This window comes from Callithrix jacchus, chromosome 7 (genome assembly GCF_049354715.1).
Source record: "Callithrix jacchus isolate 240 chromosome 7, calJac240_pri, whole genome shotgun sequence".
Taxonomy (NCBI): domain Eukaryota; kingdom Metazoa; phylum Chordata; class Mammalia; order Primates; family Cebidae; genus Callithrix; species Callithrix jacchus.
The window spans coordinates 20493651-20515487 of NC_133508.1; the positions used below are offsets into that span (position 1 = coordinate 20493651).

At 41.9% G+C, this 21837-nt stretch overlaps 1 protein-coding gene across 1 annotated transcript in view; it reads left to right on the plus strand.

The window, feature by feature from the left end:
• Positions 1 to 1555: 1555 nt before the first annotated feature.
• The window catches only part of PLXDC2 (plexin domain containing 2), a 434538-nt gene continuing 414256 nt past the window's right edge, over positions 1556 to 21837 (plus strand). The window contains exon 1 of the mRNA XM_002750087.8: positions 1556 to 2488. Within this exon, the coding sequence (XP_002750133.1) occupies positions 2377 to 2488 (112 nt within the window). The 5' untranslated portion in view covers positions 1556 to 2376. The remainder of the gene's footprint in view (positions 2489 to 21837) is intronic.

Consider the following 21837-nt stretch of genomic DNA (forward strand, 5'->3'; position numbering starts at 1 on the left):
CTTAAACACTCCTGGTTAAGCAGAAGTAGAAGAACCGAGTTTCCTAAGTAGAAATCAACCTATTGGAAGAACGCTCAGGAGAGAGCGATGGTCTTGGCATAACAGAGTGGAGGCAGGCCATATGTTTCGGTTTGTATATCTGTTGTTTGGAAGTAAAGAGCAAATTGGGTATTGGATTAGGGGAAACATATTTCTTGTTTCCCATGAGAGAGCCATGCTTTGGGCATCACATTTGCAAAGTAGATTGATTATTGGAATCCACTTCCAGTGGGTTTTGTGGCAAGCTGAGACATCTATTGACAGCATCCATAGACTCTTCAGAGTTTGGAGTGGAAAGGACCTTGAACTTAGAACACACCAAATTTGTTATGCGATTGAAGTGTTCTTTTCTCACTTTTGTTTCATGAAACACTTAAAGCCACGTACTTTGCGGTATTCTCATCCAATCCATTGCAAGCACCTTATAAGGTTACTCTAATTCTCTCCATTTGATGGATGGATAACTGAGGCTGAGAGATAAAAGTAAATTGCTCCTTGTGGTGGAGGTGAAATTCCAGTTCAGACTGTCCGGGCTCTAGATCCTGTACTTTTAACCAACAGCACTTGGCTTCTTTTCCGTGTATCTATCCCTTTCAAAACAGATTAACTGTATGCAAACTAAGATGTCAACTAACCAGAGGGCCTGCAAGGGTTAACGCGGAAACACATCCCCGAGCTGAAAAAACAACAACAAACCGGGCAGCGAGAGCCCCCGAAAGCCGGGGTGGGAGATTCAGTCAGTGGGCCTCCTGTTCCTTTAAACTCTCGCTTTCGCCCCCGCGGACCCTTTACAAAGCCGCGGCGGCGGCGGGGAGCACGCTGCGGCGCGCCACCCGCCGCCACCCTCCAGCGCCGGGCCGGGGTCCGAGGGGGCTTCGCAGGGTCAGTAACCCAGAACAGGCTCCGGAGTGGTTTCTCCACACCCCAGCCAAGGCCAGACCCAGCCTCCGGGAAGCGGGGGGGGGGGGGGGGGGGGGAGGAGAGAGAGCTGTGGTTAACCCTTTAGTGCCCAGGGAGACCCCAGCCAGTGTCGAGGGGGGGCGCAATCGTCCCCCGCAGTCGCGCGCGAAGGCAGCCTGGGAGCCAGGTGGGTGGGGGCGCAGTTGGTGAAGCTGCCCAGGGCGTGCGAGCCGGGTGCGGGGATGGTGTCCCGGCCGCGCGGAGGTACCACCCCGCGCTCCCTCGCTAGCTCCCGGGGCTCGTCCCCTCTCCCCGCGCTCCGGGGCTGCCGGCTGCCGGGGGCGCGCGGGGCTGGAGTGGCCCTCTCCCGCCCCTTCGCTAGGCTCCCCCGGCTCGCTCAGCCGGCGGCGACTCCTGTGCCAGCCCCGAGGAAAGTGCAGCCATTGGACAGGTCTGTGCGGGCTGCCGGTTTCAGGGAGGAAGGTGGGAGAAGCCTGGAGGAGCGAAGGGGAGGGAGGAGGGAGAAGGGAGGAGGGAGGAGGGTGCGGCGGCAGATCTGGCAAATTGCGAGCCGCCTTCCCTCCTCAAAGTGTGGAGCAGGAGCGCGGAGGAGCTCGACGACCGCGGCGCCTCCTCCGCCACCAAACTCCTGGGGCTCCGCGGGGGCTTGGGGCCACCTCCTCCTGAGCCTGGAGGAGCCGTCTCCCGATAGGTTCCAGCCAGACTCCCCCCACCCCACCCTTTTTCTTTCTTCTTCCTTAAAACACACACACACACACACACACACACACACACACACACACGCACACGCGCACGCACACACACACATTTTTTTCCTGGCTTCGGAACTCAGACTGCTGCAGCCCGAACCTCTCCAGGGCTCAGCTCTTCGGAGCTGCCCATTCCTCCGGCTGCGAGAAAGGACGCGCGCCCTGCGTAGGGCGAAGAAGAGAAGCAAAACTTGTCGGAAGGGTTTCGGCATCAGCCTCTTTCCTGCAAACCTAAACCTCCTGCCGGGGCCATCCCGAGACTGAGGAAAGTTCCTGCGGAGCCGACCATCCCTAGTGGATCTGGAGCTGGCAGCGGCGCAGGCTGTGGAATACGATCTGTTTTGAACCCAGTGGAGCGCATCGAGGGGGCTCGGAAGTCACCGTCTGCGGGCACCCGGGTGGCTTGTTGTTCAGTATCGGGTGAGGGCTGCGAGGGTGGCAAGTTGCAAAGAAAACCCGGGAGGTCCGGAGAGGGCTGCGCTCCTGCTGGCGCTCGCGTCTTCCCCTCCTCGGCTTCCTGCTGTAAAATCCCAGCGAAATTTACAAAGGCCTCTGGGTCCCGCCGAGACCGATCCGCAGCGCTTGACCCGGTCGCCCCAAACGCTTCGGGAGCCCCAGAGCACCGGCGAAGGACTGGCGGGCGGGGTAGGGAGGTGGCGGCGGCGGCATGGCGAGGTTCCCGAGGGCCGACCTGGCCGCCGCAGGAGTTGTGCTACTTTGCCACTTCTTCCTGGACCAGTTTCAGTTCGCCGAAGGGAAGCCCGGAGACCACATCCATGGTAAGAAGCACTTTGGCTTGTTGATTTTGTGCTCAGTTGAAGACCTCTCTGACACCCTCGTTCCTCCTACCCCCTCCCCCCGCATCACCTGTCTGCCCTTGGGGAAAGTTACTGCAGTTGCTTTTCGGGTAAACTTAGGCTTCTCAAATGGGGAAAAGAGGGTTAACAAGAGAAGGACGCCGGGGACTAGGGGTTTTCCTGAGGCTTTTGGGCTTACTTCACCTGGGCGGCAGGGGGTGGTACTGCCTCCCCCAAGTAGCCCATTGTGAGAGCAAAGCTTCTGTTGATAGTCTCCTAGGACCTGGCATCTCCAGGCTGCCTGCTCTCCGTCTCCCCTCCTTCCTCGCTGCTGGTTAAACTAAGCGAGTGTGTGGTGGGGGTGGGTGGGGGACGTGGTGAAAGCCCGGGATTGCGGGTCTCCCCTCTGCATGAGAAAATTCCCTGTGACACCACCTTGCTCCCCTTGGCGATCCCCACTGGCTGCGTCTCGTGAACTGGTCTGAGCGGGCGCTGGAAGTGGGGCGGGGTAGGTGGGGCAGGCTCAGAGGTGGGGAGCAGGTGGAAAAGGTGGGGGAGGGCGCGTTTCTGGAGACCTACCTCTGCCCCCATTGTCCCCCGCCTGCCGGCTTCACAGACAGGCCTGGACGCCCTAACTTTGTCCCTGAGAGGACCCTCGACCTCCGCCCTCTTAGTGGCGGTCCAGCCAGGTGCGCGTCCTGAGAGGAGCCGCGTCCTCAGGGCCGGCTGGGACCCTGCCCACTGCGAACCGGGTGCCTACTTTCCATTTCTGCCTTTCAGTGAAGAAAGTGAGGACACAGGCAGAAAGAGATCTTGGCAGAAATTGGTGAACTCGGGTGCACTTAGAGAGGAGGTGAAACGAGAAATAAAAATAAAAAACTTGAAAAGAAAACGAAAACTTTCTGTGTAAGATAATCAGTTTGTTCTGATCTGGTGTGTGTGTGTGTGTGTGTGTGCGTGCGTGTGCGTGTTTAATGATTACCTGGTCAACAGTCAAACTTGAGAGGCACAGATGGAAAGCTGGGGACACCTGGGGATTCCAGGCAAGGTGAATCTTGTAGATCTTAAAGGAAACCCTTGAGTGAAATTTAACAAGCCGCGACTTAGAAGACAGTCACAACACCTGGTGTAAATTGTTCTAGCTAAAGCACAGATACTGACTCTGCGCTCTTATTTACGGTTGGAGGGGTGTGTGTGTTGGAGTGCATGTGCAGGGAGGCAATATGATGACAACACTTTTAAAGCTGAGAATAAAATGCACATTTCTTGGGTGTTGATTTGTCTTCGTCACATTTAATTATTCTGCATTAATGGACCTAGGTTGTTCTTGACTGTATGTGATTTATGACAGGAGACTATACCTTTTGCATATTTCTCTATATGTTTCATTGGTGGTAAAAAATAATACTTTCAGCCTTCCAGGGAACGACATTTATTTAAAAATTGCAACAGTAATTTTCATGTACTTATTCATGGTATGAATAGATGACTCCACCACGGAGGAGGTTAGAAAGATGTGTGTGCCAACATGCATCCCAAGTTGTTTATTTAAAAATTTCTTTGACACTAGGAATAAATAATGCATTTGCAGTAAAAATAAATTTTAAATAAATAAATAAACGTCAACAAAATGTTTATCTTTTTCCGAACCTTTTTCAGCACTGTTACTGAAAAAAGAATATATGTACACATACACGCACGCACACACACACACGCTACATTTTCTATTCCAAGAAGTTCTGAAATTGAGGATGAAATTCATCACAAAGTAAGATTGGCTGTATAATTAAAAGCCCTTGCTTTGGGAAATATAAAATACTTAAAATGTTTAACATCAGTGTACTGGTATTTTAAACTAGTTGAATATTTCTGATGGGAATTCTACTCTAGAAATCCATACATTGATAGAATTGATTTTAAAAAGAATAATTTTAAATTCCTTGGCAAATTTTTGAATACTTTTTTTTATAAACCAAAGTAGCTTCTTCCCTGGACATCAATTTATATGTAGTTTTATGAAATAATATTGGAATTAAATGGTTAGCTTACTGAATATATAAAAATAGCAAGATGAAACAGAACAAATACAATTTTATTTGTAAAATAGCCTATGTAAAAGTTCAATATGGGGGGAAAAGTCCAACATTCTTGAAATTTGGCATGCAACAATCAGGATTTTTATTACAGACATTTTGGCACGGGAAAAATATCTGATTTCATAACAGGGACATTTTATTATGCATTGCTTTAGTAAATGCTACAGTTAATTTTATTGCCACTAGAGGGCAGAGAAACTGCTAATTTCCTCTATTATTCCCTTTCTGTTTTAGAGGGAAGTAGTTTATGCTTATCATATTTTTTACACTTACTTTAGTTGTTCTTTGGTCGAATGTTTTTTGGTTTTCTGCGTTTGTTGGAGTTAAACAATTAACTTTGAAATATTACTTATTTGTAGAGTCTGTTGTGAGAGTGTTGCTGTTGAGACATAATCACTAGTTTCTCTTTGCATATAAACCTAGAGGAAAATGGTACAATAGACGAGTTAATTCAAGTGAATATTTATTATAAAATGGGCGTCTGTCATATTGTTGGATGAAAGTTATTTTATCAATCAGTGACTTGAGGCTGCATGCAAAACTTTAAAAATATGAAATGTAAGCTTCTTTTTCCTTTAGAGAATACATACAAGTTTTGAAGCAGGAGGTTGGGTAAGTTGGGACTGAGATGTAATTGCAGTGTACAACATTCATATTAGAGATAATTTTTTGTTGTTGTTCTTAGATGTCTGCATAGAGATTTGAAATTATCATAATCAGGAGAATTTGCACATTTCAGTGTGTTCTTCAGAAACTGACTCTTGTCAGGGAGAATGTATTTGAATAAAACTTAAAGCTACAAATTTTGCTCCAGACAAGTTTCTTGATGGCTAGAATCAGATATTCTAATGGAGAGATGTGGAAAATATGTGTGATTATCAAGAAGTTTTGTCATTTTTTTGTGTGAAAGCTATCTCCTATTGCAGAAACACTATGTTTTTAAAGAGGAATAAGTTGACCAACAAACTTGATCATGGGATCTAAAGTCTTCATTCAGCTCAGCACTGGGTGCAGTAGCTGATGCCTATAATCTTAGCATTTTGGGAGGCCGAGGCGGACAGATTACCTGAGGTCAGGAGTTTGAGACCAGCCTGGCCAACATGGTGAAACCCCATCTCTAGTACAAATACAAAAATTAGCTGGGTGTGGTGGCAAGTGCCTGTAATCCCAGCTACTTAGGAGGCTGAGGCCGGACAATTGATTGAACCCAGGAGGCAGAGGTAGCAGTGAGCCAAGATCCCACCATTGCCTGGGCAGCCAACAAAGGGAGACTCTGCCAAAAAAAAAAAAACAAAAAGGATAAAAATAACTAAACAAAGAAGTAAAGTCTTTAGCTGCTTCCCCATTACATTATAGAGTCTCTTCTCCATGGTCTTTAAGGCCATTGCCATGTGGCCTCAAGCACTTTCCCACCCTGTCTACCCTGCCTCTCTCTCCTTTAATGCTCTCACCAGATGAGCTTCTGGAAGTTCCCTGAGTGTGTCCCATGCATTACCACCTCTGCCATTTCTCCTGCTCTTCCTTCTCTGACTCTGTCTCCATCCATCCATTTTCTAATTTTTCCTACAGATTTATCTCACGTGACACTCTCCACAAAAAGACGTGTTGTCTTAGAATTCTCAGCGCACTTTATGCTTTCTTCAAAGGCACTTGCTCGACTTTGCTTAATATTGAAGGGTTTCCTTTTCTTTACATGTCTACATCTGTCTCATGTATTCTACTAGACCAGACCAGGTATTTCTGAATCTGCTGTGGCGACTACCAATAAATAGTTGCATTCAATGGTTGTTGGACTGACTGAACTTAATAGAACTATAGTTCAAGCCGAACTATTAACTTGAGTGTCGCCTTGGGAGACTTTTTAAATAATTCCCACGCTAAGAAGTTTTCCATCAATAGGATAGAAATAAATACAAAACTAATTTCACAGGATGATTGTTAAAACCAAAGCATAAGATCCAGAAGTCTGCTAAACGATCCTTCTACTAATAGGTGGAACTTCAAAAAGTTCATTCAGCCATTCTTCTATCCTGCTGGTTTCTGAGTGAATGTTCACTCATGTTCTTCATCTCATATCTTTTTGTTTATACATTTCTTTTAACAATTCTTTATTTTTCAATTTGTAATTATGTACATTTAAGCTTGTACAACATGATGCTTACTTATTTTCAAATTCCATGTGGAAGAGAAACCAAATTGCATTTGTATGTTTGTGTCTGAATTACTTAGCAGTGTTCCCCGGCTTCATCCAGGCTATCACAAATAGCAAGATCCTCTTTTTTAAGGCTAAATAATATTCCACTGTGCATATATATGTAGTATGAATGCAATATATGTAATATGTATGTACTATATATGCAATATATGATGTATATGTAGTATGTATGCAATATATAATATATATGCAATATATATGCACTATATATGTAATATATATGATATACATTCACTATATATACAATATGTGTATTATGTATGTACTATATATGTCATATATATGCGCTATATATGGACTATACATCCAGTTATTCATTAGTGGACACTCAGGTTGTTTTCATATCTTGGCTATTGTGAATAATGCTTCAATTAACATGGGAGTGAAGATATCTCTACAAGGGACTGATTTTATTTTCTTTGTGTATATACCCAGAAGATAAATTGCTGAGGCAAACGGCAATTTTATTTTTAATTGTTTGAAGCAACTTATATTGTGCTTTATATGACTGTACCAATTTGCATTCCCACCCACAGTGAGTAAGGTTCCCTTTTCTCCGTGTCCTCACCCGGACTTGTTATCTATTGCATTTTTGGCAATAGCCATCTTAATAGTAATTGGTGTGAGATGATACCTCCTTGTGGTTTCGGCTTGCATTTCCTTCATGATAGTGATATTGAGCACCTTGTCATATACCTGTTGGCCATTTTTTGTCTTCTTTGGAGAAATGTCTATTTTTAGGTCCTTTCCCCATTTTAAAATCAGGTTATTTACCTTAAACCTTCTATTGATAGGTAGGACTTTCAAAAAGTTTATTCCATTATTCTCCTATACTGCTTTTCTGACTGTACGTTTACTTATGTTTTTAATTTAATATCTTGAAATACAGTATAGATACAGATGTACATATGCATCCATATATGATGGTGGTGGTGTGTTATTTCACTGAAGATGAAGACTATTAAATAATTTTGGTTCTTTGTGAAATTGCTTTTGAATTAAACTGCCTTTAGGCCTCCTGCCATTAAACTTTAATGAAAGAGGCTTTAAAAATATGGTCTCGGCTGGGCGTGGTGGCTCATGCCTGTAATCCCATCACTTTGGGAAGCCGAGGCAGTTGGCTCACAAGGTCAGGAATTCAAGACCATCCTTGTCAACATGGTGAAACCCTATGTCTACTAAAAATACAAAAATTTTCCAGGCGTAGTGGCGTGCACCTGTAATCCCAGCTACTCAGGAGGCTGAGGCAGGAGAATCGCTTGAACTTGGGATGCAGAGGTTGCAGTGAGCTGAGATTGTATCACTGCACTCCAGCCTGGGTGACAGAGGGAGACTCCATCTTAAATATATATATATTTTATCATAAAACTTGTTAGGAGGTGAGGTTCAGTGCCTCACATCTGTAATTCAAACACTTTGGGAGGGAGAGGCAGGGGAATTGCTTGAGTTCATGGGTTGGAGACCAGCCTGGAAAACATAGGGAGGAGACCTCATTGCTACAAACATGTTCTTAAAAATTTGCTGGTCTTGGTGGTGCACACCAGTAGTCCCAGCTACTTGGTAGGCTGAGGTGAGAGGATCACTTGAACCCAGGAGGTCAGGGCTGCAGTGAGCTGTGATTACACCACTACATTTCAGCCTGGGCAACAAGTGTGACTTGGTCTCAAAAAATATAAAATAATAAAAAACTTGCTATGGTAGCTGTTACAGGGAGGTAGATGAGGATATTCTGCAGGACATTGCACAGTGTCTGCTCCCGAGATTGTATGGCATCAGAAAATAAGAGAGAAAAAGAGATGTCGATAGGATGAGAGAACTTGTGTTTCAATAACAGACATAGTTCTTTGGAACTTGTTTGTATCTTCTGGACATTATAAATGGTGCTAAGAAGTTTTACCATTTAAATTTTGGTTTCTTGCAATCTCAGTGCCTACATTTTGTGTATTAACTTACCTCTGTCTTCATCTTCCTTTTCTACCTTTTCTCACTTTGAATCTTATTTGGTATTTGTTTTGGATATGGGGGAAAAGCAAATAAAATTGAATCGCCATAGTACATAAGGTTGTGTATCACTGAGTTGCTTTCCGCTCTCTCCTAATCTGATGAATTCCAGTCCTTTGGCTTTATTCTGAGCACATTTTCCCAAAGCTTTAATTATCTCTGTAGAGTACTCCATTCTAAGAGGTCTTTCTTCACTGAGTTCACACAGGATGTCTTCCCTCAGTGCCTCCCACACAATGATTCTGTTAAGCTGAGGAAGTTACTACAGAATGACAAAGTAGTGATGCTTTTATGAAGGCACTTTCTTCCACTATTTATTGTGTCATAAATTAACAGGATAATAGTTGAGAAAAGATGAGAATATGAAATATTCCACATGTGTTTATAACCAGACAGTGAACTCATTTCATATTTATTATTGGGTTTAATTTTCCTCTTTCTAATGAAAAAGGTGGTAAGCTCTGAAATGATAGTATAGATTTGTATATTTAAATAGAATTAGAGGTCTTGTCAGGGGCCTGTTTGGAATTAGCCTGTTAAATATTACAGATCTGAACATGGGGTCAGATACTATGTGACCTTACTGGAAATCTAGACTTTTAACCTCTTCCTCCGGAGGCCATCCAAACAGATGTAAGCACTAGTATCTTTCCCTTGCCCTCCAGAGTAAAATAAGCTGTCCTCACTGTTTCTGCTTGAGGCCTTATCATAGAGAGCGGTCTGTGATTTTTGTCAAGAGAGGGTCACAGGCCAGCATGCAGATTGACTTCCTTTTTATTCATCTGGAATCTTATTACTCAGTTCCTCAATTCGTTTTTACTCAATAATGGGACATTTTCCTTAGACTCTGTGGTGTTCGAGGTCTTGTCCTGTAGGTAAGATGTGTAGCTCATTGAGGCTTTGAGAATATGGAGAGAGTATGAAGAAGTTGCCCTGTGGAAAAACTGCATAGGAATCTGAATATTTAAAAGTCAGTTTTCTATATATTCCTTGGAGTGTTCAGTGACGTGAAAAGTCTATATAAAACTGATATATTCTCTTTGAGCATGATGCTTGTAAGTACACACTGGTTTGTTTAGATTTGGATGCTGTATTCTTGGGTCCAGCTGGAATATGGAACATTCAACATTCAATAATGCTTTTTGGGTGGTAGTCACATGCTTCTGAGCGTATCTGCTTCTAGTAGTAACTCCCATCCTTTTCTCTCTGAAACCGTAATATGGACATCCAATAAAATATTTATTTCTCTAAAGCCTAAAAGGGAAGTAAGATAGGTAGAATTTATCATTTTAGATCATGAAATGCACCAACAATGATGATTTTTAAAATGGGAAAGTCTTTTAGGTACATTTTAGGTACTGCTCATGCTGAATCTATTATACCTATTTGCTTATTTCTTTCCTATATACAAACTTAAACTGTAGCTGCCACTGACCTAATGAACCTGGTTATTGATATGCTGTATTTTTGTTCATTTGTCTGGTCAGAAGGGCCCACTGACCTTCCTGAGGGCATAGCTGGTGGGGGGGGCAAGTCTGGTATTACAGCCGACTTCTCCCTTTGGCTGTCTCTTCTCCTTTTCCTATCTTTTCCCTTCAATTCGTTGAAAAATGTCTGTATACAAATTACATAAATACAATCTGCACTGCAAAATATTCCAATGCGAAGTATATGAAATAATTTTTGGCATACCAAATCATGTTCTTAGTGGATTTGGGTTCCTGTGATTTCAAGGAATCCTGTCCTAAACTTTTAATTTAAAAACATTCAACTTCTTAATTATTTTCTCAGTCCATACTTTTATATTTAAGATTACCCAAAATGTACTGCCTGTCTATAATTCTTTCAAGAATGATTGCTTCTATTATTAGCCATTTTAATTGTCTTTACTATTTATATAGGTCCTGGGAACATGCACCTTTGAATTTTTTGTTGATGTTGTCATTTAGCCATCTCATTTGCTAATTCCAAGAAACAAAAATTGAACTAAGAGACATACCACCGTGTCTTTGCATTCTTTTTCCTTTGGTGTTTGTTTGGAGCAGAAACAGAGGGTCACTTCAGTTTTTCTGTCATACAACAAAAATTTAAAGAATATTTGAATACTTTGAAAACTGTGGATGCCCTGTGAAAATCAAGTTAACTTGTGAGGTTGAAACAAATTTTATTTCGCATTTTAGTTTGAGAGCATTCTGTCTGTATTACAAAGATATTGCTCAGTGCTTTATTTTCACATGCCGGTTTTGTTAAACTAGCATGGGATATTATAGAGATATCTTGTATAATATATATTTGTACCTACTTTGAATCATAACTTGGCTTTAAAAATTTTATGTCGCATTAAAAATGTTTATTTTTTTTCAAACTAAATGAATTTTATGAAAACCTTTTGTTTTATAAGGTGTGAGTGAATATAGCTCTTCTATCAGAATCTCATGGTCACATTTGTTAATATGGAAAGACTTGTAAAATACTGATGGGTATGTTGTGAAGCAATCTTGGTGGAGACCGAGTTGTGTAATAAATCACATCACTTGCTGTTTTGTTTTTAGTAACTGCATGTACTTGGGTTTCTCTTAATTATAATCTGCTGGTCCACAACTGATTTATTCTATTTTCCATCCACGGATAATTAGGGCTCTTGTGGACATCAGGGTATGAGCACCCTTGCAAATGTCTTTTCCTGTTTACATGCAGGAGATGCTTGACTTCTATTTAGAGCTAGAATTTTTGGATTATTGGGTTTGTGAAAGGTCTACTCCAAAAAGATAAATTCTGAAATAAGCCCTGCTAAGATAATGTACTTCGAAGATAAAGGGGCTAGGGGAACCCATAATTATCCCTCTACTCACACACAGTCTTAATTACTATAGCTTTGTAATAAGTCTTTATATCTGATGAAGCAAACCCGTCCTTCTTGTTCTTGCTCTTCAGAATTTGGCTATTTCAGGAGACTCTTTCCTTTTCCAGAGCCATTTTAGAGTAAACATTTCAGATTTTGCTACAAACTCTTGGGCGTTTGACTGCAATCCCATTAAATCTGTGGATCATTTTGTAAAGAATTTAATTTCTAAACAACTGGGAGACTATGTAATTTTTTCCCCCTACAACATCTAATGCCCAGAACAAGAACCACAGGGCTTCATAACATGTTTTGTTTGTTTGTTTTTTGAGACGGAGTCTCACTCTGTTGCCCAGGCTGGAGGGCAGTGTCACGATCTGGGCTCACTGCAACCTCCACCTCCTGGGTTCAAGTGATTTTCCTGCTTCAGCCTTCTGAATAACTGCAACTACAGGCACGACACCACACCCAGCTAATTTTTGTATTTTTGGTAGAGTTGGGATTTCACCATGTTGGCCAGGCTGGTCTCAAACCCCTGACCTCAAGTGATCCACTCATTTTGGCCTCCCAGAGTGCTGGGATTACAGACCTGAGCCACTGCACCCAGACATCATAACAAATGTTAATGGTAACTATTTGGCAGTGACCTGTTTTTAGTTGAAATGATGTTTCTAGATGGAGAATGGGGAATTTTCTTATCATATCATGAAACTAACCATACATCCAGTTGTTTCTTAGGAAACAAATAGGGTAATGATACGTTAATTAAAATGAACAACTCAGCTAAGAGAAGGGAATATTAATACCTGGCTTCTTAGGAACTATCACAAAGTGAACTGAAGGCAAATAACACATGGACGTGGTGACATTTTTGCACTGGGCCTTTTAGCATCTTATGTCTGGACCACCAATGTTCCAACCAAGACTTTGTCTTAACTTTGCTGCGTCTTAAGATACAGCTCTGAAAGAATTGTAAAATCTCCAAGATTTCGGATTTTCCTGAATGTTTGCTCACCAGCTGATTCATTTTGATCTCATTGGAGATTTACTTTGAAAGACGGTACAGTTTGCAAGTTGCTACCACTCTATAGATAATAGAATTTATGATTTTATTTAGATTACAGGCATTTGCAAATGAGAGGTTTACGATTTTCATGTTTGATTTGAAAATGTGACTCCAACTCCAGCTCGGCACAGTCCATGACTGGCTATGGCTCTGAACTCAGACATAGTGATCTGAGCATTTTATAATCAGGAGTACATGGAAAAGCCAGGCAGCTTGTTTTATTTCTCAGTTGTTTAGCCTTCGTTATCCTTTTCACATCTGTTGTTCATTTCAGATACTTTTAAAAACAAGCAAGATTTAAAGTCATTCTGCACATGACTGTCTCATTGTCTGGACGTTGCAAAACAGCTCCATACTGGAAGCCAGATTGGTGCAATCTCAGTTTTGTCAAGCTGTTTTTAGAAGAGAAGTTTGAAAGTAGGCATGGCCAATAAGGAGCTGATATTTTTTTAAGCCAAGCACTGGCGTTTGAGTTCGGATGACTCTTCTCCATCCCTAGTTCAGTTGTCCTGTCTTCAACAGGCCTGGCCTTTCTAGCCTGGCTGACTGCAAAGGCTTCTCAGCTTGCCTCCAAAATTGCCCTGCTGGAACCCATTCTTCATTCCACAGCCAGAAAGATCTTTCAGAAATGCAAATCTGGCTGTGTCTCTCCTTGGTTGGAACCACTCCTGTGCCTTCCTGTTGCTCTCATGCTAAAGGTATCTGGTCCTGTTCGACCTCTTCAGGTTCAAGTTCAACACTTTCTGCCCTTCCCCAGGATCCCTATACATCATCTCTGTTCTGAAATTCTGCACACGACTTTACCCCTTTTTGGTGGACCCGTTTCTTTTTATTTTTTCCAGGTATCCACTTAGCCTTGACTTTTGATATAGTGAATCATTTTTTAAATTTAGGGTTTTTGCCCCAGCACCAAGTCTGAGACTGGCGTTTTACCCTAGTGCACCCTATACATTTTCATCATTTCACTGATCATCAATGGTAATTACTTGTGTCTGCATTTGACTATAAACTGCGTTCTGTGACTGATTCCCAATGCGTCCCTAGCTCCAAGTATAGGAAGCTCTCTGAAAATGTGCTGTAGGATGCTTGTTAGTGTTTCATTTTTATAAATGGTGTTGTATTTTTTCAGGTTTATCACTCATGCAAAGAGTTTTATTGATACTTTCTTATCATATGTTTCTTTGGGCAAATTTTTTGTCATAATTTCTATAGTGTGATATCCTGGGTTAAAATATCAATGACAGGCCAGGCACGGGGGCTCATTCATATAATCCCAACACTCTGGGAGGCCTCTACTAAAAATACAAAAAATTAGCTTGGCATGGTGGCGGGCGCCTGTAGTCCCAGCTACTCAGAGGCTGAGGCACAAGAATCATTGGAACCCGAGTGGCGGGGGTGTCCAGCTTAGGTGACAGTGAGACTCTGTCTCAAAAACAAAACTTAAAACAATGACAAAATGTACAGAGAAGGTAGATATGGAATGACTGCAGAGTACGAGAATTTGTCATATATAAAAAACTGAGAGCTCATTTACAAAGGATGATTTACAAATGATTTAGTCATATAGCAAGCTAGCAAGAACAGAGAAAGGAATATTTTAACTGGTGTTATCAAGAGTAGTTTTACATTTCTGAGCTTTGTAAGTCTGAGTAACATTTCAAAGGCTGGGGAAGGACAAGTTTAATCCTCTCTAATAATTTATAATCCACAACTTGAATTGTCTGATAAAATATTAAAATTGGTGAATTTGCTTCTCTGGAGAAAATTCCAAAGTTAAAAATGATATATGGCTAAACAACAAATGAAATAGAAATTAGAGATAGAGCCATGAAATTTGCATAATTAGCTATCCACCTATCTCAAGGCGAAAGAGTCCAACTGGGAAATACCCCCTGGGAATTAGATATTAAACAGATTTTTCAGATACAGATCACTGGGCAGCCTTTTAAATATTTTTCAATAAAAGAATCCAAACGATCTCTTAGTACTGCACTCAGGGACTCTAATTAACTCTTTTAATGGTCTTAATGTAATCCGCTTGCTCACATTTTCATCAGTTCAGGAAAGCGTCTTCCATGTACTGAACAGTTTCTGTTATACTCAGAGCACATTTTTTTCTTACCTTGGCTTTTATTTCTTTTCTTGAAACATTCTCCAGAGTTTTTCCTTTCTTCCATGCTCATTGTATGGTGTGAATATCTGATATTTTTATTTGCTCAGTATCTCTTGCTCCCATCCTTTGGTAACAGCATCCTCCTATTATTTAGGAATGTCCTCTCCCCACTGTATGTTGTTCTCTTGGGTTTCTTATAATAGTGGTATATTTCCCATAACCAGCTTGTGTCCAGAAAGTGGCCATGCAGAGTATACCTTCACCCTTGGACCTCAGGCTAATTGGTCTTTCTCTAACTATGCTCTGGAAAAGAAAAGGTCTACCCTCCCTCTCTCCCTCCTTCCTTCCTTCCTTCCTTCCTTCCTTCCTTCCTTCCTTCCTTCCTTCCTTCCTTCCCTCCCTCCCTCCCTCCCTCCCTCCCTCCCTCCCTCCATGTCTTTCTGTCTTTCTGTCTTTCTTCTGGGAGTTGCTGCCTTGGGAAGATCAAAGTCCACAGCTGTCCATAGGCAATCTTGGACTGCCCAATGGCATAAATCAGGGAATTCTGATTCTGAGTTGGGATTTGTTACTTGCCACTGAAAGAGTCTTGAGAAATCCACCAAAGTTTTAAATTATATTGCTATTTGTATAAGTATTCAATTGAGGATGATTCTGCCCACTAAATTATAAGCTCTATGAGGGTAGGAACCAGATTTGTTTCCATTTTTTTGTTTGTTTTCTTATTTTTTTCTTTTTTTGAGACAGAGTTTCACTCTTGTTACCCAGGCTGGAGTGCAATGGCTCGATCTCGGCTCACCGCAACCTCCGCCTCCTGGGTTCAGGCAATTCTCCTGCCCAGCCTCCTGAGTAGCTGAGATTACAGGCACGCGCCACCATGCCCAGCTAATTTTTTGTATTTTTAGTAGAGACGGGGTTTCACCATGTTGACCAGAACGGTCTCGATCTCTTGACCTAGTGATCCACCCGCCTCAGCTTCCGAAGTGCTGGGATTACAGGCTTGAGCCACTGCACCCAGCCTGTTTGTTTATTTTCTTGGCACCTTTCATAGTGCTTGGTATATAGAAGGCACTTGATAACTAATAAATTTTTATGCATAATTTCATTTGGTAGGGCATATTCTCATTAAAATGATTCAAATCTCGGATGTTGGTGATAGATTCTTTCTTCTCTGTTGGTTTTCTTAGGTAACTTTTTTTGCCTCATTCTGATATTACATACTCAATTCTCGTACCTAGGTCTTATTTTTCTTATCTTTCTTGGTGTTTCATTTAGTGTCTTCCTTTACTTGCCCAGCAGTTCCTGTCATTATTTTATTTTTCCTATGTGTATAGATAAACTTTCCAAGCAGTGGGAGAGCATGAAAGAGAAAGCTTTAACTCTTTTTTTTTAACTTTCATTTTAGGTTCAGGGGTACTTGTACAGGCTTGTTATATAGGTAAACTTGTGCCACAGCAGTTTGTGGTACAGATTATTTTGTCACCCAGGTACTAAGCTTAGTACCCAATAGTTATTTTTCTGCTCCTTACCCTCCTCCCACCCTCCACCCCCAAGTAGGCCTCAGGGTCTGTTTTTCCCTCTTCATGTCCGTGTGTTCTCATCATTTAGTTCCCACTTATAAGTGACAACATGCAGTATTTGGTTTTCTGTTCATGCATTAGTTTGTTAAGTATAATGTCCTCCATCCATTTTCCTGCAAAGGATATGATCTCATTCTTTTATGGGGGTGCATACTATTCTATAGTGTATATGTACCACATTTTCCTTATCCAGTCCATTATTGATGGGCATGTAGGTTGATTCCACATCTTTGCTGTTGTAAATAATGCTGCAGTGCACTTTCACATTCTTGTATCTTTATGGTGGAATGATTTATATTTTTGACCCAGCAATCCCATTACTAGGTATATACCCAGAGCTTTAACTATTTCATGGATGACATATTATAGATTTTATTAGTCCAATAATCTGTACCCAGAAATAACCCCTCAGACCATAAGTACTTCATAGCTAATGCTTATTCGTTGTTTTTTTGTTTGTTTAATACTTTTGTTTATTTGGATTTTCCAGAACTTTAAAAATAAAACAAAAATAGTATAGCTACACTTCGGACATAGCAGCTAGCACATAGTAGGCTCTTAATTTAAAAATTGCTGACTGACTTACGGAATAGTCCACAAAGGTCTGTCTTGCTTCTAACAAATGCATTGACTCATGTCTCCTTCCATTCATTTATTCAATAACTAATCAGTAACTCACATGGAGGAATGCATCAATGCACTTATTAGATATAAAATATGCTGTTGTAGGTTAATTGGAAACCTAGCCATTCTATCTCATTTTTTATACATAAGTTGGAGACTGCCATATGTTACACATTTATGTGTGATGTGTGCTTAAAATATATGACATTTCATGATATAATTTGAAATATCTTTGTAAAGTTCAATTTGCCTAATTTTTATATTAGTTAACCTTTCCCTCCACCACAGTAACTTTAGCTGGAAGATGTTTCTACTGTTAATTGAATTTTGTAATTCACTGTGTAAGACAGAAAAAGACATGGTTTCTATACATAAGGGGTGTGATTTACAAGAGACTATGTTCATGTATAGAACATGGATATGCAAGGGACAAACCAATGCTTGTGGGTGCAGGAGAGAGCCAGGGAAGAGTCCCGCGGGGGTGTGAGTGGTGGTAAAGATCTCCAGGGAAGATAACATTCCAATGTCTGGTGGTTGCTAAAAGGATGCTTTTGATGCCAGATGGGCTTGAGTCCAAATCTTGGCTCTGACATTTTCTCGCTGCCGTTTTGACCTTGGGCAAAAATATTAACCCCCGAACCTCCATTTCTTCATTTGTAACACAGCAGTAAAATTACCCGTCTCTCTAGTCACGATAACTGTTGTCAAAAATGTCCCTTCTCTGAAGGTGTGGAGGAAATTAGAAGTGGGAAGTTAAGGATGTCAGAGGCAGAGACAAAAAGGGGCAGGGCGTTTTCTCTGAAAACTTTAATCTCATTAAATATCAGTTAGTGATGTATCTATATTTCAAAATGCCAGAGATAAAACCATCGCCTTTGGTCTAGTGATAGTCCTGTGTGGCGCTACTCTTGTAGTCTGGGACAAATTCAAGCCACTGAGAGCCCTGGATGGCTACGGGAACAGTAAATTGCAGGCAGCAGTATCTAACTAGGAGGGCTGACGGCACGTCCAGCAGGCTGGGACTTGCATGGCTGCCTGCTGGAATGCAAAGCACTTCTCTTATTATCAGTCCTCCCTCTAGCTCACTGATAGCCCAGGGCCAGATCGGGATCTGAAGAACGTTATTCCAATAAAACATGCATTAAAGGAACAGTCAAAGGATTTATTTTTTAACAAACTTATGTTGTATAAAATGAGATGAAGGTCTCAGAAACAGTTTCCTTGGCATGGGCTGAGGACACGAGGTGAAATTCTGCTGTGTCATCTACTTTGAAGTGAGAAAATAATACTTTGACCTTATTAATGTACTTGCTTCTAGGGATAAATAAACCACCTTAGGATTACACAGTTCCCTTGGATGACAAGTTATCTTTTTTTTGGATAATGATTCTCTATTTTTAAACGGATCCAAAATGTTACGTGTGTTAGAGAAGTAATTGAAAAGGTAAGTAATCTGTGTGTAAGAAGAAGACAGCTGTCCTAAGATTGCATCAAAGAACAGAAGATAAGAAATGTCAAAATACAAAATGAATATGAATCTTTATAAAACATCCAGGGTTCAGAGTTTCCTGGCCCTTTCATATTTTGCTTTTTTTTCTTCCAGAACTGTATGGGGGCCTTTAGTGTTTTAGTTGAGGCCAGCCCTATATATATGGGCAATAGATGTGGACATCTTCATGGTGTTATTTGAGAGCAATGGAACCAGTCCTTGTTCCTGTGTGAATTTGCAGGTCGTCATTAACTTATAGAGTCATTTATTTGGGTTTAGGTAATATATCTTGGAAAATGTGAAATATTTGTCAAGGAAGAGGAATGGTCATCTATATCCTCTCCATTTGAAACCTAGAACAGGTGTGCTAGACAGACAGGTAGTGTCCAAGTTTCAATGGACTGGGAAAGGAAGCCTTTGGTAAGGCCCCTGGTTAGATCAAGAACAGCACAAAATCATTGAGAGACAGAGAGAGAGTGTGTGTGTGTGTGTGTGTGTGTGTCTGTCTGTCTGTCTGTGAGGAGGCAGGAGTTAAAAAAGGCAGAGAGACAGATGCCAAAAAGGGACTGAGAGAAAACTGCTCGAGAAAGCGGTTAGGTGGCTCTGAGGACTGAATCAATGTCCCATTTGCTGCACTATCTGTATACCTCCTATGCCACCATTTTAATACACACCTACTCAGAGACTGTTAATATTATCAGATGTTAGTAGAACTTTTCAAGCTTTCCAAATTTTCTAATTGGATTAGCCTATAAACTAAACAAAAGATACAATTATTTCAAAAGGACTGAGATGACTGGATTAAAATGACAGTAATATGCTGTTAGGTTGGGGTTGATGGTGAGGTTTAGCTTTGAGAGAATTATGTATTCACTCTACAAACATTTGCTAGATGTGTCTTATGTGTCAAGCGTTGTGCTGTGAAAGGATACAAAATACAGCCTTTGCCGGGTAGAGGTTACCATGAAGTTTTGAAAATAGGGAAGTAAAAAGGACAATTGTAAGAAAATGTGGTGTGTGCATACATGTGTGAGAGAGAGAGAGTGGGTGCGTTCACTATGGCATTGGAGAAACGGGAGCATAGGTCTTAGCCTAGCGGGTCAGGGAAGGTTTCCTAGGGAGGCATGGCTGGGTCTGCATTTGAAGTGTGAGTGACAGGAGGTAGAGACCATGGAAAGACATCCGGAACACAGAGAACAATCCTGGGGCAGGGAACCATGAAGTGTTTGGGGAACTGCCCTTGCCTATTGGGCAAGAGCAGGCGCAAGACTGGGAAGGCCTTGCACACCCATCTGGGTACTGAATTCTTCCCTGAAGTTGACAGCTGGCCAGTCACGGGTTTTTTTGTTTTTGTTTTTGTTTTTTTTTGAGACATAGTTTCACTCTTGTTACCCAGGCTGGAGTGCAATGGCGCAGTCTCGGCTCACCGCTACCTCCGCCTCCTGGGTTCAGGCAATTCTCCTGCCTCAGCATCCCAAATAGCTGGAATCACAGGCATGCACCACCATGCCCAGCTAATTTTTTGTATTTTTAGTAGAGACGAAGTTTCACCATGTTGACCAGGATGGTCTCGATCGCTTGACCTCGTGATCCACCCACCTCGGCCTCCCAAGTGCTGGGATTACAGGCTTGAGCCACCACGCCCGGCCCAGTCACAGGTTTTTTATCAGCTGAGTGACAAACTCAGATGGGCGGTTAGAAGGCTCTCCCTAGCAGTGGTATGGAAAGCAGCTAGGAAGGTCAGGCTTGGAGACAGACCAAATTCAGCACTATTGGATCAATAAAGATGGAATGTGATGCAGGTTTCAAAGAGGGGGAGGACAGCTAATGTAATTCTCATGTTTTCCAAGTGCTTTAGGGAAGAGAAAAACGATCTTAACCTTAGACTTGGCAAGTACCAAGGTGTTCGTGGGACATACCAGTGGAGACAGCAACTTGCCCAGGGCTGGGGCTCAGCAGAGAGAGCTTAGACGAGATGAGGATGTCAAATCATCCAGGTGTACCTGGTGGTGGTGGAAACTAGTCAGAGAGCAAGAATAATCAGAGAAGAGCAGAGGGTCAAGGTCAGAGCCCTAGAGAGGTAGTCAGAGAAGGGTAAACTGAGGAATGGGCCCAGGAGGGAGATATAGGAGGAGCAACCAAGAGTGAGAGGCAGATTGGAAAAGCAGAATCACTAGTGTGGATTGAGGAATTCAGTAAGAGTGGTTTTGGTGGAGGAATAGTGGCTGGCTGGTGGCAGATTGTGGTAGGATAGTGATGAAGGTCAGAGGAGGATGCAGTAATGTGGATGACATGCCAGCCTTTTAAAAAACATGGCTGGGATCCAGATGTGGTGGCTCAAGTCCATAATTTCAGCACTTTAGGACACTGAGATAGGAGGATCGCTTGAGCCCAGGAGTGTGAGACCAGCCTGGGCAACAAAGTGAATCCCCATCTCTACAAAAATAAAAATAATTAGCAGGATGTGGTGGTGCACATCTGTGGTCCCAGCCACACAGGAGGCTGAGGTGGGAGGATTACTTGAGCCCAGGAGATTGAGGCTGCAGTGAGGCAAGATTGGTCCACTGCACTCCAGCCTGGGCAACAGAGTGATACCCTGTCTCAAAAGAAAAAAAAAGTGTGGTTGGGAAATAAATGATGGAGATGGAGTGGCCAGAGGGGAACATAAGAGAAGAGAGAGGGTTTTCACTGGCGAAGGCTATTTGAGCTCATTTATAGGCATGGGGGAAAACAATCCGTAGGTGCGTAAGTAGGTTGAGAATTTATGCTACCCCAATACAGGAAACCATGTGAGGATCATTGTCTCAACAAAATTGATCACAGCCCTCCAAAAATGCAACTTGACTTTAAGAAGGCTTTCTTTTATCGCATACAAGAATATTGCTGTGACATCTAATAAAAATTTAATTAAGGCTTAGATGATATCACATTTTATGTAACCCAAAGTCTTTAAATCCATGAAATTACTCAAATAGAATCAGGTCTGTTGGAAAGAGAATCTCATCTTAAGAAGTGGCAGCGGAAAAATGAGTAAGTTCCATTTTATATTATCAGTGAAGTGTAGGCTACGAAATGGTTCTAACAGCATAAAGAAATAATAGCTGCATTGGAGAACAGGGTATGTAAAATAATTCGTTTAGTTTCAGCCACTTTCTAAAGCCAATTTTACACCCTGAAAGAATGACAATCCTAACTCCATTGTTCTTTCACTAATAAGGAGATCTGGAATTAAAATAATAGATACAAAAAAGAATGTTGTTTCTCCTCACTGTAATTAATGTTATGGCTATTGCAAAGATGAAATTTTT